At 31.9% G+C, this 19,652-nt stretch overlaps 2 protein-coding genes and 2 pseudogenes across 4 annotated transcripts; 2 read left to right on the plus strand and 2 right to left on the minus strand.

The window, feature by feature from the left end:
• Positions 1-1,497: 1,497 nt before the first annotated feature.
• LOC111284253 (non-specific lipid-transfer protein 1 pseudogene) lies at positions 1,498-3,832 on the plus strand (annotated as a pseudogene). Its single transcript, XR_016342572.1, has 3 exons — positions 1,498-1,568; positions 2,300-2,599; positions 2,698-3,832. The product of XR_016342572.1 is annotated as a non-specific lipid-transfer protein 1 pseudogene (transcript).
• Positions 3,833-6,593: 2,761 nt separating this feature from the next.
• LOC111285705 (transcription factor RF2b-like) lies at positions 6,594-10,211 on the minus strand. The gene is made up of 4 exons (XM_022875275.2): positions 9,525-10,211; positions 8,385-8,517; positions 7,774-7,858; positions 6,594-7,247 (listed from the first exon to the last, which is right to left on the minus strand). Exons 1-4 carry the CDS (start codon positions 10,094-10,096, stop codon positions 6,880-6,882), a joined length of 1,158 nt encoding a protein of 385 aa, XP_022731010.2. The 5' UTR covers positions 10,097-10,211; the 3' UTR covers positions 6,594-6,879.
• Positions 10,212-12,112: 1,901 nt separating this feature from the next.
• On the plus strand, positions 12,113-13,276 carry LOC111285981 (RING-H2 finger protein ATL74 pseudogene; annotated as a pseudogene). Its single transcript, XR_016343311.1, has one exon. The product of XR_016343311.1 is annotated as an RING-H2 finger protein ATL74 pseudogene (transcript).
• Positions 13,277-14,576: 1,300 nt separating this feature from the next.
• On the minus strand, positions 14,577-16,553 carry LOC149518367 (uncharacterized). The gene is made up of 3 exons (XM_089763324.1): positions 15,924-16,553; positions 15,216-15,319; positions 14,577-15,052 (listed from the first exon to the last, which is right to left on the minus strand). The coding sequence occupies exons 1-3, from the start codon at positions 16,551-16,553 to the stop codon at positions 14,788-14,790; spliced, it is 999 nt and encodes a 332-aa protein (XP_089619450.1). The 3' UTR covers positions 14,577-14,787.
• Between the last annotated feature and the right edge of the window lie 3,099 nt (positions 16,554-19,652).

A 19,652-nucleotide genomic window follows, 5' to 3' on the forward strand; every position in this document is an offset into this window, starting at 1 on the left:
CTTTTCTTATAATTAATTAAAAATATTATAATATCCTCATACAATAATTATAAAAATACCTTTCTAAGATAATTGGCTAAAAATTGACATGTGAAATTTTTTTTAAAATATATTATAATACCCCTAGCTAATTACTTATTAAATGTTAAATAGCATATATTGAAATAATTCTCATAGAAATTACTATAATACTTTTTGTTTATTTGATATGATTTTGACATGTATCCAACTTTATTATAATGTCTTTCCACCATAATTAGGAAAATATTTTTTCTCATAAATAGTCAAAATTATTATAATTATAGAAATAGCCTTTTACTATAATTAATTAAAATTATAAAAATACTATTTTACTATAATTAATCAATATTACTATAATATCATTTTTACCATAATTATAAAAATACTCCTCTTATCATATTTGGTCAAAAATATTATAATACCCATCATACCATTAGAGATAGCAACAAGTCGATGGGTTTTTGTTCGCCTCGAACTTAACCTGATTTCATAATAAAAAAATTCGAATTCGAACCCGACCCAAATTTTTTATACCTAAACTCGACTCGACCTAATATTGTATAAATCGTATCCGATCTGATTCGAAATTAATAAAATATTATTTTTTAAATATAAATATATAATTATATAATTATATATAATTAAAAAATTAAAAAATAATTACAAAAATAATTTTTAATATAATATCGGGTAGGGTCAGATTTGTCTAAAACCCAAACCTAATTTTTCCTTAATAATACCGATCCGACCTAACCCGAAACTCAAATTTAAAAAAAAAAATTGACCCTATGTAATCGGGTTGGGTCGAAATCCTTCGAGCTCGGGTGGGGTTGTTAACCCTACATACTATACTTACAAAAATACCGTTCTTATCATAATTAGTCAAAATTACTATAATGTCTTTTGTACCATAATTATATAAATGTCCCTATAAATACTTTATAAGAAGTTGATATGTGATATTTTATTTCAAAATATATAATATCTTTATTAAATTATATATTAAATTTTAATATAATATAAAATTAATCACATATTAAATTAGTAAAATATCTGTCATTTTTTTATAAATTTTGACATGTGATATTTTATCAAAAATAGTTAAAATTAAATGATCAAGTGAAATAAATAATTATCATTTTTATTAAAATAAAAATTAAATAATTTACATTTTAAAATAAAAAAATTTTAATCCAATGCAGTGGGACCGCACACTAGTTTCTTCTTATTTGATTCTCACCTTATCATCGATCATAACATACCTAAAGAAAAATCTTGTAATTTGAATATTCTAAGCGAATGCCAACAATCTTGTTAGTGGAAAAATCTTCCTCGCCATCCTTAATTTGACCAAGGTAAAAACAACCAAAAAATGCCCCAGCCCAATTACTCTCTATAAAGGCTAGAGCCGCATTGATTGGATAGCATAACAAAGCAGCAAAACATTATCAACACAAACAAAGCGGGCAGGGAATCATGGGCAAGTGTGCAAACCAAAAGCTGGCATTGATGAAGCTGTTGCTTGTTTTTATATCGGTGATGTTAAGGTAAAAGCTTTTAATCTAATCACATCAGTAAAAGTAAAATAAAATAATAAATTAAACACATAAAAAATAATAATTTAATGTGATTCGATTTAATTGATCTACATCAATGGATGATAAACAAGATCCACTAATTGTAAAGAATTACAAACTTATATCAAATTATCAACATCATTTAACAATTAATACTCATAAGATACTTTTAATTTTTTGTAGTCTTATGGAGTATTTTCAACTCAAACAAACACAAACCCAAATTCTTGTGCATCATTTCAACATAACTAAACACATATCCATATGCTCTCATACATCATACCTATGTGGACCCTCTCAATCTCTTCTAATCCATTCACAAACAAACATACATACTCATAAAACGTAGAACCTCAATACTCCTATAGGGTGTCTATCTCACAAAACCCTACAACTCTCTTATCTTTTTCTTATACCTAACCCTATAAAAAATTCACATATTTATAACTATACAAACTTGTTCATTACGAATCTATCTCCTCTTAAAATTTTTCTCTTGTAAGTTAAACTTGTTTATTAAGAATCTATTTTTTTTAAAATTCTTTTCTTGTAAGTCAAATTTATCTATTAAGAATCTCATTTCTCTTATAATTCTTCTTTTGTTAAATTTTTTTGTCCATCAAATAATATATGATAAATCTCAAACAAATCTTTAATAAATCTCAAATAAATTTCTTATGAGATTTGAGTTAATATTTTCAATGTGTGGCTGTCCCTTACCATGTTAATGCAGCCATAACATGTGAACAGGTCACATACTTCCTTATTCCATGCATTAGCTATGGGGTCTTCGGAGGGACAGTGGACCCAAATTGCTGTACAGGTATTAAAACTTTGGATGCTGCTGCCAAAACCACGGAAGATCGCAGGAAAAAATGCAACTGTGTTAAGGAAGGTGCTGCAAGAATCCCAGGACTCAACTACGACCGTGTTAATGAGATTCCCGGAAAATGTGGAATTACTTGTCCTTACAAAGTCACCCCTGATGTGGATTGCTCAAAGTATATATGTTTCCTTCTCTTCTTAATGATCCGCTATTGAATTGTACTAAACTTAATTTATACTTGCGAACTAAATGAATGGTTGTTCGCTGCTGCAGGGTGAACTGATCAACTGAGCCTGCAACTGCAAGGGTGTTCTGGTTTCATCATGATGAAGTAATTGAAGTTTCTTGTATCTATATACAGTGTGAAAATCGATCAAATAAGCCCATGTTTTGGTTTTATATATAGTTCAATCTAATAGTGATGAACTTGTTTCAATAAAGTAATAAAATAAAAGAATAGTTGTTGTGTTTTTTGTCTTATGCCTGCTATTACTAGCTTATATAATTGTGATGAATATTTGTGCTCCGTTGCTGTCCATGGAAACAAAAGACGCTTCCCCTCACTCCTTATAAGCATATATACCATCATTACTCCCTGGGATATAACAAGGCCGAATAGTTGAAATCTTAAAAACAGAGATTCACATACAAATACAAGTGTATGTGTGTTTATATATATAAGTTGAACTTCTTCAACAAGATAACTAATACAGAAGACAGTTGCAATCCACTTTAATCTACAATCATTTTACCAGGATCTTTTTTATTTAAAAAAACCAAAGTATTGTTTTATACAGGATTTGAGAGGTGTGCATGGACACCCCTTAATTTACATGGGCTCAACGTTTTTATTAAGAAGAAAGCCGCAGTCTGGGATTAGAGAAGAAATTTAAGGATGCAATGGCCTCTGGACCCGGCTATTCTCTTCTCACATGCCTTTGATTACGGCACGTCCAATTCCCATGGGTACGATAAGGTATATTTTATGATGCTTCAGATGAGTCATCTTATTTGTAGAGGTTGCGTACGTGACTGTATATCACCTACTTGTAAGTGCTAAGTACTGCCAAGCGATTCTGGCATTTCCATTTCCATTTCCACTTCACAATCGAGCTCCAAAATCAACTTACGCAAGCCCTTCCCCTTCTTAATTCTCCACAAGAAAGAAGGTTGATTAATAATCATTTTGGACTCTCTCACTGACTGTCATCTTACCCGTAGAATATTCTTCACATCTAATTTCGTTTTTGAATTTTCTTTACTTACTGCAGAGCAACAATCACTCTAACTGAAAAATCTTCTGGACTTTAGCTATAATTTTCTGCCACCCATTTGACCAAGGATGCCATAGCTAGAAAAAAATATACACATACTCTGTTGCAAGTATCAAAGTTACGCCACATGCACAGCCCAAGCTAAAAAACAAGTAAAATCAAGACTAAACCTCCGTTTTTGAAAAAATGATTTTTTTTTTTTTAAATATTTGTTTGGTAGAATAATTTATTGATCAATGAAAAATTAGATAATTTTTTAAAAGAGGAAGATAATTTAAAAAAAAAATAATTATCTATAAATAGAACTATTTATCAATGTATTTAAGTATAATTTTATTTAAATTAGACCTTGTACATGATTTTTTAAACTTAAACTTAATTTGATCCAACCTAAAATATTATTATATTAATAAATAATGTTTTTATTTAATTTTACTTGAAAATTAAAATATTAATATTAAAAACCTTTTAATATTTTAATTTTAAACATTTTTATAATTCTACGTAAGTATGACTTTGAACATAATATTTTGCGTTCAAATTTGATTTGCTTCAACTTAAAATATTATTAGATTAATAAAAATATTTATTTAATTTTAATTAAAATATTAAAATATTAACATAAAAAATCTTTGATATTTCAATTTTAAATATTTTTATTTTGTATATTATTAAACAAAAATATTTTTAATATTTCAATAATAAATGGTAATATATTCTTATTTTAATAATAAATAATAACATATATAATAATATGTTAAATAATAAAAAATATTTTTATTATTTTAATAATTAATGTCAAATAGTATAATAATATTATTTTCTTAATATGAATATTTATAATAATTTCTTATTATTTTTAGTTTAAAATATAAAATTTTATATTTTATTTATTAAGTATTTATATTACTATTTTAATAATATATATAAATAAAATTTTTTGTTATGATTTAATAATAGATAACTTTTAATATAATAGTATAAATATTTTAATAATAAATATTACTATTTTAATATTATTAAAAAGAATATTTTAAGAATAGTAATACTATTTTAAATATTTTAAAATATTAAAATATAATTATTCTTGAATATTAATAATTTTAATATACTTTAATAATAAATCATTTTTAATATTTTAATAATTATATTAATATTATTTAAAAAAACAAAAATTTCAAAAAATAACATAATAACATAAAACATTTTTCATTAACTCATCTTAATAATAAAAATTTTTAATTTTTCAAAAAATATAAACATTTCAATTTTTACAATCACAGCCTACTTAGTCTAAAGTCTGGCATTCGTGGCGCTGCTGGTTTCCGTTCTGGTGACCGCACCTTATGCTAATGCAACCATATCATGCGAAATAGGTCACCAACTGGCTGACCCCGTGTATCACCTATGGCCTCTTTGGAGGCACCGCGCCACCAGCTTGCTATGCAGCCATTAAAACGCTCAATGCTGCATCCAATACCATAGAGGATCATAGGGATTCATGCATGGTTGACTTCTTTCTGATATATATATATATATATATATATATATAATATTGAGATGTGCATTCTTTGACCATATATTTATGGGCTAATTAATCTGTTTTTTTCTGATGGAAGTTGGTAAAAGTTATGTACAGGTTATACTAATCAATTATGGAATTGATCAAAGAGATGATTGATAGGAACCGATATTATTTAAACTTTACCGGCTTAATAATCTAAACAGTAATCAGGTGATGATGAGAATGCAACATTACCTGTCAAGATATGCGATTCTACAGCACATGGAAAACGCCAATGAGCTTACTCGAATATAAACGGAAGCTTCCAAATGGCAAATATACAGTGTAACCAGACAAATATACAACCAACCAAAGCTGCAATTGGAATTATGTGGAGACGTGATGGTTCTTGGCAGTTGGCACGTAAGAGCAATCCATCATATGACCTTTGTCATTTACAGATGTTAAAGCTATATTACCTGTTGTCAAAGGTTTACTGTCATGAGTCGCGGACATGGGTACCAGGCATTTCGCCCATAATGGAAGCCGCCAACTTCTACATCAGTTGGCCCATCGTTCAAAGCTTCATTAGAGGTCGATTGATGCATTTATTTGGTTTTTTTTTTTTTTTTTTTATTTGAGATTATTTCTACTTTGAAATTTAACCATTAAAATTAAAAATTTAGTATTTTATTCATTTGGTCCTACTGTTTTTATAATATCTTTGCTCGCTTTTTTTCTTTTTTTTTTTCCTAATTTTCTGCATTTTACGCTAATGGAAATATGAAAGGAAGGCCAATCCTACATAATTGTCCATGAGTCAATTCATGGATTCGGCCTCTTATCTTCACAAGAAAGGTGAGAACGCGTCATTTGATTAGGCAAATGCACGATTAGAGTTAAAAAAACTCGAAGGTCTCGTGGCCAGCGTCCTGGGTCCAAACTTGAGTGTTAAAATAATGGCCTACCAAGGAGAGAGCAATCAAAACTATGTTCTCACCTTAGCAACCAATGGCGGTGCATCTCAGGAACCACTAGGCTGAGCTTTCCTGATAAAGTGTAGAAATTAAAATGCCACAGTATCATCAGCTAGGCAAGTCAAGTGAGTAAATAATGTCAGCTCAACTTCAGGCAGAGTCCAAAACTTTGCATTTCTACAAGTATTAGGGAGAAAGTTTATGGAGCAGCTACTGTTTAAAGCTTAATGGGAAGGAGGGCCGCAAAATCGTGGAGAAAGGAAGAAAATTGAGGCACCTTGAGAGAGAGAGAGATTTAGAAACACTGGTGTGTTAAATAATCATCTATGAATGTTCGGGAATGATTAAACACAGTAAACAAAGATCATAACAAATAAGATACAAAGAAACTGATGAAACCATAGTAATATCTCAGCACTAATAGAATAGATTTTCATTCCCATATGTTCTATCAAGCCAATAGAACAAAATTTGAACATTGAAGAAAGAATCCTTGAACAACACACACAAACCTAAGGGGGTCTTCCCCTGTTTAGGGGAAAACTCTAAGAATAAACAATCAAGAATTTATCCCACAAACATAAATAGAATAAATAATGAAACAAATGTAGAGTCTCTCTCTTAACGAGTGGATGTCAGTCTATTAACAAACCTACCACACAACAATGAGATCAAATAAGTCAGAGAGTCAGAGGCCGTGTCAAAATGTGGTGCTACTTTCACTAGCAGAAATTGAGGGCCCTTCAGTTTTCACATGATTGGATCCTTTACTGCTGATGTCTAGCCCTTCTAATCGTCCAAGAGAATCATTATGCATAATATCTGACAGATGATATGGATTCGTCTGAGGTAAATGGTGAGTTGACATACTAGATTGAGAACCAGTGAAGATTGGCAATTGCATGTTCTGGTGGCCAGCAGCTCCTTGTTGGGGTGGAATTGGTAGAAAGGTTGATGCAGTATATGGCATGTGGTGCATTCCCAAGCTAAATGACTCTGAGGGGTTCATTGTTTCCCCAGTGGCAATCTTGAGCCTCTCAACTTCTTTCTTCAGAGCTTCATTCAAGGCTGTATGATATTGAGAGCACCATAAGTTTTACCAATCATTCAGACAAAATTGGTGTCAGTTGGCATTATCATAAATAAAGTTTCACAAGTGATAGTAATAGTATTAGTACTAAAACCAATGTTTCATTAATGGGATCGAGTGTTGAACCAGTAGAGCCCCCGGTTCCTGGTTCAACCAAGGCAGTGGTCCAACTGGCCTGTCCGATTGAGGGTTTATTAAAATATAAATTTAGTATTAGATAAACATTACATGCACTCAATCTTTAACAAAAACAATCACTTGGCTCAATGATAAGATGAATAATAAAAAGGCAAGAGATAAGATATTCAAATCTCAACACTGAATAAAATTTTAAAACATTAAATATTGAAATAAATAGTCAAAACTGATTTAATACCCGATCCAGTCTGAAGAAATCTGGTTCAATGATAATTTCAACTTTTAAAATTACATGAACCGGATGGTCTGATCTGGTTTTGACAACATGAACCGAAAGTATGTGATTAATGGACATAAAATACTTACCGTCACGCAACTGCGCTTGTTGCTCCATTGCTTGTAATCGAAGCTTAAGCTCTGTGTTTTCAGTACTCAGGCCGGTTGTGTCCCTCTAAATGACCAACGAGACAAATACAGTCAAATAAGCATTACCATGTAAATGCTTTTAAATTGAAAGGTTACATGGAGGAATGGAGGCATGGTAACAATAATCTATCATGAAAAATTAGATCCTATGTTTTATTCTACTGTAAGATGCCAACTCTATCTTTTGTCTACTTAAAAGCACTTTATTGATAATAATAATAATAATAATAATAATAATAATAATAAAAGAACACATTACAACATTCCATACCCAAGAAGACCATCACTTCAATAAATTGTCCAAGTGTAGACATTATGCAAAATCAAACAGATTTAAAGCAAAAAATCAATAATCAAAACCATAACTTGGCAATATAAACCAGCTCTTTATGTGACAGAGAATACAAGTGGAGAATGCTATAAAGATATAAACTATATAGGATAAAATTGATTCAAATGTTATTACCATTGTGTTATAGATAAAGGGGGGATAAGTTCTTAGAAATAAGGTCCATAAAGGATTACCAAATTCAGAATCTACAAACACAAACCTGAAATAATGTTAGCTGAGCAGAAAGAGTGGTTGCTTCAGTTTGAAGGGTCTGAACTTTACGCTCTAGTTCTAGAATATAGCGGGCCTTCCTCTCTTTTGACCGAGCAGCTGACTGCCGATTTGCCAGGATTCTATCATCAGAAAGAAGCATTGTCACAAGCATAATCTTAAAAGAAAAAAAAAATCCTGAAAGAAACGAGAGGAAGGCAAAACAGTCTAAATTATACAAGAGCATGTTGAAAACCGACGATTAGATAAGTTTATGATCACTCAACTTCACCAACACAATAGGACTTCAAACAAATAGGATTATCTCACTTGGAGCTACAATACAGCACAATGAAAAGTGCTACCACCTCATGGAGGACAAGTCTTTAAGAAAAGTAATATGAGAATGAAACTGGGCAGCTTGTGATGCTAATAAAAACAGGTGCACCATTTAACAAAGTAAGTTTTTCATCGATGTTATTGGTCATCTAAGTATGTTAAAGGAAGAAAGGGTTGCAAGGAATCACTATAAACTAAAAAAAATGGAATACCTTCTCTTTGAAATCTATGAAAGTGGAATAAACCGATTGAGACTAATTCATAGGAGATTGAATGAAGTTCGAATTAGAAATAAATATAAATTGAGATCCAAAGTCATCTAGACAGGAAATTCTAAGTGAAAAAAAAACTTGGCATGACAATTGACAAGCACTGTATTCAGATCTTATTCAGGAGTTGACAACATTTAGTGGAGTATTTTGTTTAATCAACTTAAATTGAACTTGTGCATCACTAGGTGTAAAAAGATTTTTTTTTTTCTTTTTGAAAACGAAAAAAAAAGATGAATAACAATGAATAAGAGCAAACTTGATGATAAAAGTAATGGCTTTTCGTTTGTTTTGATTCTATAAAACTGGGGCAAATTTTTTTAAAAACAAAAATCCTCTTTTTTTGATTGGCCATAAATCATGTCAACATGTTAGCATTCAATTTATTCCCAATTAAAAATTTTGCTTAGGAATTATGTCTGACATTGAGGTTGCTGATATTGATGTGGTTTTGTTGGCAAAGCAAAAGAAACAATTTGCAGTTTCCCTAACAATTGATGCAAAATCAAAATTTTCTTAAAAAAGGAAAGAAAAGAAGGAACCTTTTAGCGCGCTTGGGATCAAGGGTCCAGAGTTCAGCCAACTTATCAGGAGGCATAGCTTTCTTGGCGTCCATTATCTCTCCGTAAACGTTACCGTCCACCGAATTACTATGCCTGTGTTTAGTCCTCGAAGAGGTCGTCGTGGTGGAGGATGACGTCAGCTTCTCCCCCTCACTGTGATCCGTACATTTGGCGCTTCCAATTGCAGCGTCGGATGAGGCGAGCTTGTCGACGTCAATGTAGGTGGAGAAAAGATCATCCTCGGATCCCATCTCCTCGAGGCTGGCCGTGGAGGATCCTCCTCCGGCTTTCATGGGATCCATCATCATAATGGACATGTCGTCAGGCAAGCGGAAGCTCATCTCCGAGTGGGCTCTCCTGTGGTGGGCACCACCTCCTCTCATGAATGCACTACTGCTATTGCTACCATTGTCGTTTTGGTTATTGGTGCCGCTGCTACCAAACATCGCTGCTGCATTTGATGGCGGACCCGAGATTCTCGTGGCCGAACTCGAATTGGGGTCAGGGCTGGGGCTGGGTTTGACAAACGTTTGCGGATCTTGGATGTCCATCACCACCGCTCTTCTTCTTCTTGTCTCATTGGACTACCATTATGCCATAGAAATAAAAATGGAACGTCATGTAACCCTGTAAACTTGTCTCTATTTCTTTTTTTTTCATTAAAATTAAATAATTACTGCAAATTTTCTTTCGCTTTTTCTATAAAGAAAAAAAAACCCTTTTTTTGGATAAATAAAAAGAATTCTCTTTCTCTCTCTTTCTACTTTTTTTTATTTCCCTTGTTGCGTCACATGGCATGCAATCACTCTTTCTAACTACAACTTTTGTGCATAGTTGATGTTCACAAAACCCATAATTTAGTGATTAATCTTCAAATTAAAGCTCCTCATTTTATTGCATTTATTCATGTTTTTGCTGTGGAGGAGGAGATAACATCAAATCATAATTAGTATTAAAGCTGTTTTCTTTTTATTTAGAAATAAATTATAGTGATACATGTTGGTTTTTTCAGTTGTTCTAAGCCTAAGGGATTGACAAATGGACATAATTAAAAATAGAAAGAAGACATTTAATGAGATCACATGACTAACAGCTTGACCTTGAGACATGATTTTCTTTTTCTTATCCAATGACTTCGTGCATTCATATTCATTCTGTCTAAAAATATCAATCCCTACTCCTACCTAAACTAATATTTAAAAAAAAGGATATAGCTTTGCTTCATGGCCCACATGAGGGCCGAGGCGGCGATGGAATTTGAAAGAAGGCTGGGAACATTGTCCGCCAATGGATCCAATGTGAAAACCAGAAAGACTTTTAAACTGAGGCCTGTGGGTCCTCCTCGAGATTTTTACAAGATTTCTTTAATACACGGAGATACGATTTAGATTAAATTAGATTTAAATTTTTTTAAATATTATATAATATTATAAAAATTTAAAATTTGATTAAAATTTTTATTCGAGTAAAGCAAATTTTATAATTCAGTTCAATTTATTCATTTTTTAAATTTAAATTTTTTATTTTTATATATCATTTTAATATAAATTTATAATATATTTTAATATAAAATTATTTTTATTTATAAAAATTTAAAATAAATAAAAATTTAAAAATATATTAATTCAATTCAATTCGATTTAATTTTTTTATTTTTTATTTTTTAATTTGAAATCAATATGAATTTAATATATATTTAATATTTAAATTTAATTCGAAATAAATAAAAAATTTAAATTAAATTAAATATTATAATTTCAAATTAATTTATAATTTTTTAAAAATTTTAAAATTTTTTCCTCACTCCTCCTTCCACTAATTTAATGGCCCACATCCTGTTCCATCCCATAAAAAAAAATTAAAGAATTTATGTACCTAGCCTGAGGTTAATTTCTTCCCAACATATTTGATCCAAGGTACCCACCCATAATTAAAATTTGAGGACTTCATATGGAGCCTGTGTTACAACTTACAAAGTAGTTTATGATCTGTAGATGCATGCCCAACACTTTGATCACTTAAGTAAGATTTCTCATATTATGAGGGAGAAAAAAAATAATGATGTTAATTATTGTCTGTATCCTTTAATTATAAAAGAAATAAAATAAAATTAATTTATATAATAATCTTTAAAAGATTATATTTAAAATTTAAATTTAAAACATTTAATTTTTTATTTTAAATTGTGATATTTTTGTAAAAAAAATATATTGAAGGCGAGTATAATTAGCTTTAAAACATTTTCCTGTCGCCCGATTCTAATCAAAATGAAAATGTTCTTGAAAAAAATTTAGAGCATAAACGTCCAAATTCGTTACTGTGTCCTTGGGATAAAATTTTCATTATCACTAGCTAGTCTACGCAGCGCCTAACTACTAGCCAAAATCATAAATAATCGGAGCCATGCCCCATTAGCCAGAAAAGAAACGAAATAATGGGAAAAAAATAACCATTGGACTACCAAACTCACAGGCACATTCGTGGCAACCCCAAAAATATCTTCTAATCTGTCTTACCACATACCTTCTCAGTAGTGCTATTATTTTAAAGATGTTGAACTTTCCCTACTTTTTAGCATCTTACCAAAAGACAAGAAGATTTTTCATGCACAGGGACCATTAATATCAAAAGGCAGTGAATATGGCGAGAGAGAGGACCATTTTTGTTCAATTGGCTTTTTATGGTCCCAAGATAACCATCATCCTCTAAGCACCCTGATATTCATTTTCCATTATCTATTTCTTGGTGACCAAGCCAGATATGTTCCAGTTTCCGTAGTTTTATCTGGTTCGAATTTTGCCAGCATATTAGCCTGAAAGCCTTTCAGCTACCTTAACCCAAACATTTAAAACAAAAAAAAGGAATTGAAAATTTCCATTTTCTGCTATTTCCAAGTTTTCCTTCAACTAGCTAGTCGAAGTTCTTAATAACAAGCCATGTTGACTCCTGAATATCGCCCACATCGGCTTTTCCTAGACATGGAAACCGGGATGCCGCCAGTCAGTTTAAACAGTACAGTTGGCTTATATCCCAGCGAGGCCAATTTTGACAACAAAATGGTGATAGTCCTTGCAGCGTTGCTGTGTGCACTGGTGTGTGCTCTCGGGCTGAATTCAGCTATCCGTTGTGCTCTACGATTAGGCTACAGCTTTGGTTTTGGGACACCGGAGCAAACCCCGGCACCCCACCTGGCTTCTAATACAGCCCTCAAGAAGAATGCACTGAGCCGGATTCCAGTGATAGCCTATGGATCAGGACTAAATGTTACCGGAACAGATTGTCCAATTTGCCTTGGAGAGTTTGCAGAAGGCGAGAAGGTCAGAATTCTTCCTAAGTGCGGCCATGGTTTTCATGCCAAGTGTATAGACACATGGCTGTTGTCAAACTCGTCGTGTCCGTTGTGCCGGCAAGCATTGCTTGATAATTCAACAAGCTGCAATAATATTGCAGAAGAGGTGAATTTCATAGTCGCCTGAAAACGGGGCAAGCAGTGGGGTACAACCTAGTTGGGATCAACATCAATGAGGTGACTTGAGCTTGACTGCTTGGAAGAAAAATATCTAGGAAGGAGTTTCTGTTGTTTGTGCTTTTAAAATTTTTGTATTCTTCTGCTGGGTGAAAAAGGGAAAATCAAAAAAACCGCCTGCTGTTGTCTCTCCTGAACTTTTCCACTTTCTTGTCTACAGAGTACTATTAGAAATGTACAGAGCAACATTTGCCAACTCTAAAAATGGATTAATTTAATTCTAGTACTAATTAATAAACATTTCCTCACACATCACCTTTAAGACAATTAGAAAAACACTAACCATTGTCTATTAACGTAGGATAAGAGTGCAGAAGCGATGTTTATAGTCCAAACATTTCATCTATAATTAATTAATTAATTATAATTTAAATTTTTATGTGAAATTTATATTTATAAGTAATGAATTTTTATATAATTTTTTAATTATAATTAAATAATTATAAAATTATAATAAAAAAATTATAGATGATACGCATATGCCTGGGTCACAACTAAATCCATGAGAAAATCATCCGTAAAGCGTCAACCAATATGATATCCGTCCATGGGCCTTCCAAATATGATATCCAATATGCACAAATTTCTACTTATCACCGTTTAATGTTAAAAGCTCATCCTGAAATGCTACTAATAGTCAACTATCAGAGCCAAGTGAATGGCATTGCCTTATTCTAGTTTCTGCAACAGATTGTTGCAAGTAATTTCGGAGTTACAAATTAATCATTCTCAAATAGATAGACGCTATTAATTTCCCTCTATGCCTTCTTGAATGCTCTAATTTCACCAATGTAAACTTAAAAGAGGTCATCTTTTTAGTCAAACTTTGCTATCCATGAATTTACATTTCAGTATTAGGTATGATAGTATCAAGTTTGTGTGAATGGCCAGTATATTTTAATTGCAGTCTAAATTATATCATTAAAAAATCAACATTTACTGAAAACTTTCATTGTTAACTTAAAAATTTTAAGATCTAATATGTTAGAAAGACTTTATAATTGGGTTTATATTTGATATATTTCTATAATTTATATCTATCATTTAACTAATCTTATCAATATCTCATTAATAAATAATTTTTAATATATTATCTGAACCTATTTTGGTACGAGAGTCAAGTTTGTGAAGCTTATATTAATATTGGATAATAAGAATTAAATTGAATAAAAAATTGAGGTAAAAATATAATATATACGTGAGCATTTGCGTGAGTTTATCACGTACGTGTAGCATGGTACATTAATAAATTGTTTCTGCCCATCAAGTTTTTGCCTGATATCAGCGGTCAAATTCGGTTGCCTTGCCCCTGTATTCTATTTTCTTTTCCGGTTGGCTTGACCTGTTCCAAAATTGCAGCTGTTATAATTTCGGGTTGGGTTAAAATTAAACAGAGAGCAGAAGCCAGAGTACCTGTAATTACAAATTGGCAGTAGGTTCTACAGAGAAATATCAAACTAAGAAATTTCCAATTATTTTACCAGCATTTCTAAGGAGGTATTTCCTTCTTTTTGATGGAAAGAAAAGGAGGATTCAACAGAATATGAAAATTTTGCATCACAGAATCAAATTAAGCATCATATTACTGTCCCCCCCGTCGATGGGCTTGAAAGAATTACGAAACGAGAAACAACATAAAGATTAAAGACCAAAACTAATTAGTACAGATTTGGAAAAATCTTCATTAGAATTATATATCCGATGAACTTGAGAACCCTATAACGGGAGGTGGTGATGAATAGGAATGCGCGGGGAATAGGCAGGTGAACTTGCGACAAAAGATGGTGCGGTGCTAGGAGCGTGAGTCCTGGTTGGAGTCTTTGGATTCACAGGGCTTCTTGATCTCGACATCACGGCACTGGGGCCATATGTTCTCTCCCCGCTTCTCCGAGGCCCTTTCTCTGCCCACTTGAGCTCTGCTTGCTTTACTGTGCTTGGGTACCTCGAACAGCAACCCATCTTTCCTGCTCTTTTTATGTACCTATCCAATCAGTCATAAACATCAACAGACATTTTTTTAACATGTAAAGTACGTGCATATATTAGTTCACCCCAAAAGCCCACTAAAAAACTGAAGACGAAAAGGAATACTCTATTAAATGGAAATATATATATATAATATTATATACGTTGGGGTATGTTACCTTTGGCTGAATCTTCTGCCCAAACACGGAATGCACTTTCTACCTTCTGTCATTTCTCCCAGGCCCATGAATACGCATTGCCTACAATACACCCTTCCACAAACCTGCATATGCATATATACTAGAATTACTTAATCTTGGTCACAAAGACAGGGACATGAATTCTTCAAAAAGAAAAAAAAAACAAAGACAGAGACATGAATGTCTATTAGTATAGTATATATTTTTAAAATTGGTTTCTGAACAAGCAAATTTCTTTAGGTGGACGCAAGTCGCAACCACTTGCAGAAAGCCATAGACAACTTATTGATGATGTACAGTACGTCATCCTGATTGAGCATACCTTTTTCATGACAGCATACACTAACTAACCATCAGCTTTCAGCCATATAGTGTCCAAGTTACAAATATGGATTTATTTGAAAGGCAACATCTGTCTTCAATTAGTGATTAGTGCTAGTTTCCAATTAGTGACGAGAAAGAACCATCAGTGCTTGTCTTGACCTAACGCAATGGAGAATTGATGATAGGAGCTCGTTAATTCTCGTTTAATTGGAATCTTGTAGTCTCTTTGTGGACTAGCGGTTGGTTTTCTTGTTTCTACGCTCTAGGTATAGACCCAACTCAATACCCATTTTTGGCTTTGGATAAATGAAATTAAATAGGAATACAGTACTATCTCTTTAGTTTGATTAGTTAAGTACATACCAGGCATCGATGGCGGAAGATGTATATATAAGTACTGCAGATGGTGCATATGTTGGAGTGAGGAATCCCAGGTCGGCGCCTTTGCCCTCTTTCTAGGTAGGTAGAAGCCATGCTTATGACGCTCACATCATCGTGGACCACACTTCTCTCCAAGCCATGCCTAAACTCCGTACTACCTCTTGGACTTGTTGCATGGCTTCGATGACTTTGATCATCAATGCCATATTGATGAACGTTACATGCATGCATGTTTTGGCTATCATGATGACGGTGATTATGGTGACCCATTTCCATCTGTGAATCAAATTTGTCAATATCTTCGTAGTCATGTTCAATGTAATGTTTATGGTGAACGTGTTGGTGTTGGTGGTAATGGCTGTGATCTTTGGTGGCTTGCAGGCCTCTGTTGAAATCAAGGCTGGGTAGTTTGGTCAGAGAGGATCCTTGTTTTGGATTTTTGGCTTCTTGAATGGGCTCCATGCTGGTAGATTTCTTCTTCTCAGATGCGTTTGCCTTTTGCTTCATATCAGCAAGGTCCTGGAAAGTGAGATTAACAGAGTCATCTGGGATCCCCAGATACAGATCTTCTAGCTCCATTCGGGCCTTTGCCAAACTTGCCAAGTCCCCCATCAGCTATTGATGATTAATTCTATCGAGAGACAGATGGAGAGAGATTTGCAATTAGGAATGAAGTGCTTGAACTTAAAGAAGGGTAAAAACGCGTTTATTAGTTTTCATTGGAAATGGAGACGCTTATAATTAAATGCAAAAATATGCTAGGCCGGACTTAAACGACGTAAACCCCGCAGGATCCTCATCCTCGTTATGAAAATCCAAGGAAAACAATGTAATATATACTTTGATTATGATTTTGGAGTTGAAATCAATGTTTGCCGTATTTTTCTTTAAAAACATTTAATCTGAAATAGCCTATAATATAATATATCTGTCATCAGATGGATATATAGTAACTAAATATGATCAACCATGCCACAAAATAAGACAAACCCTCGGCCGGACCATTTAAATACTGTAACAATGCAATAGTAACTATGTATGTAGACAAAGACAGGTCACTCTATATATTTGTTGGAAACAAAGGTTAGAATCGATGATTAAATAAGATAAATTAATTAGCGCGTTAAGATCATAAGCTATGTCTTTCTAGTATCAAACAAATGCACTTGTTGACAAGGAGCTAGGAAGGGGAAGCATCCCCTGCCCTCTTACAATTTCATTCTTGATTATGGAAATGCGTGCCATACCCATACTATCAAATAGGAATACTAGAAATTAAGGAAAACCCATTCACATATATAGATTACACTAGAAATTTAAGTTCGGGATGGGTTCAAGCCGAATTATTATTTTATTATTTAAAATATTTTTTAATATTTTAAAATTATTTTGATTGGTTCACAGTTCTAATGGCTCCAATGGAAAAATTGAATCACATCTTGAACAAAACTCTGAGAGTGTTAATCGGGTCTGTCAACCCATAAAGTCATGAACACCAAAATTATTACTTTATTAATAAAATAAAAATTTCGGCCATGTCCATTGTCCCATCAGGTTTAGAGTCCAAAACTCTTGTCCAGAGCCTCGTTGTGAACAAATCTAATATTGAGACACGCTTAAAAAAAAAAGTCAATATATAACATAGCTATACTGATAGACAGTGATAAACGGTGACAATATATCAGATCCGTCCATATTCATGGGAGCACAAGGTGTAGGTATATCCGTTTATGTCTTGTATTTTCTACAATAGCAAAAATCCACAAGTATAGACCCCTTTTATTTGTAGAATATGACTTTCAGTATAACTGTAAGTATACATATTAAAGATCTATTTTTGAAGTGAACTTTAGTACTTTTTAAGGCATTAATTTGGCCAAAGTATACCAAAACTTGGACACATTTTTTGTTGGCCAGAAAACTTGGACACTTGAGATAGCTCTGCTTTAGCCTATTTCAGATATTTAAGTCCTAAATATTGTATCACATTCTCCGACTATAAATGCATAAAGAAATTAAATACAGTATTAAATATTTACTTAATTACCATCTATATAGTATATATATATATATGTGTATTTATCTGCAGGGTTTTAAATAGTGCCCACATCGTAGTATAGCGGTGCTATTTAATGGTAGCGTCGCCTGCTGCCTTTGCTATTCACCTGCAATGGCAGTGTAAATGGCAATCACACCTGCAGTGGTTATTTGTGGCTGTAAATAGTAGCGCAACCGAAGAAATAAATTAGTTTTTATTTTTATTTTTTTATTTTGGCCATCTCTTTTTATTACTTTTTAGGAAATGGGTATTTGATTTTTTTTTATGATATGAATAAAAATTTGATAAAATTATTAGTTGTTAAATAAAGAACTTAATTTTTAATCATCCAAAAATATAATTTTATAATAAAATTATAAATTTATGTTTATTATAAATTTTTTTTATATATAATATTTTTAGATAAAAAGTTTTAGCACAAAAACAAATAATGGTAAGAAATAAGTTTTTGGGAATGTTTTGAAGATTTAAAATTTTAGATGAAAAATATGAGAAGGAATGAGAGATGGCAAATACAAGTTTTTTTTTCGTGTGTTTATGCCATAGAATTAGATTTTAATCCATTTGCCTCTATAATTGTATCTTAAAAAAATATTTAAATGCTTATTTTCTTTATAATTATATTAATTTATGAGATTAATATTATAATGATAAATTATCATCAATCATATGCAGTTATAGCATTTATATCCATAAAATTCATGAATATATTAAGGAACAACATTTTAGATATGCATATTAATTTATCAGTTATAACAAAAAATGCAAAACATTTATACTAATGTATAAATGAAATTAAAATATTATAAATTATTTTAAATATTATAAGCATGTTTACAATTATTATGTATTTCCTTTTATGATAAGTTTTTTGAAATTAAAAAAAAAATTACGGTCATGAAGAATATGACCACTTTTATTTTATCCATTATGTTTATAATTATAATAAATGTGACATAATCCAAAATGCTGCCGCAACTATAATTTAAATTTTTGTTTATCTGTAATTGTAATTATATATTTATTTATTATTGAATTATGGCTTAAATACACATCTGCCCCATTAATTAAAGATAAAACAGGCATGCATTGGCTACATATCAGAAAATATTATGTTGTACGTTAAGTTTTGTTTGGCTTGTGAAGAATCAATTGTATTTTTAAGAGATTGGGAGAAGAGAGGAATCACAGTTTTAGGTATTTAAATATTGATTGGTGGACCGATTCCTCTCAAGCATCTGCCAACACTACAACTCATAATCATAAATATGTGTTAATTAAGAGCAACTGACCATGCATGATAGTTGATTAATGATTTCTCAGGTATTATAAGGATAAAAGAAAAGGATTTCCAAGGTATTTAAATATTGATTGGTGGACCAATTAATTTGTGTCTGCAAGAGTTGACATTTCCAAGGTATAAGCATAAAAGAATAGTAAAGTCATGTCAAAACAAGGAAACATATTGATAATCCTTCCCATTTTTCACTCCTGGCAAGAGATGTATGGAAAGTTATTAACACACTTTAAGTCTCTCTGTTCTGGAGTGACAAGATCCTTCAGCACTCTCATCACTCGGTGGATTCCTTCAGTACATATGACTATATAAATTGACACTTCATCTATAAATTAGCTTCATCATAAGGATAAGA

The sequence above is a fragment of the Durio zibethinus genome, chromosome 6, assembly GCF_047325235.1.
Source record: "Durio zibethinus cultivar Kanyao isolate XHJ-2024 chromosome 6, ASM4732523v1, whole genome shotgun sequence".
In the NCBI taxonomy this organism is placed as follows: Eukaryota; Viridiplantae; Streptophyta; class Magnoliopsida; order Malvales; family Malvaceae; genus Durio; species Durio zibethinus.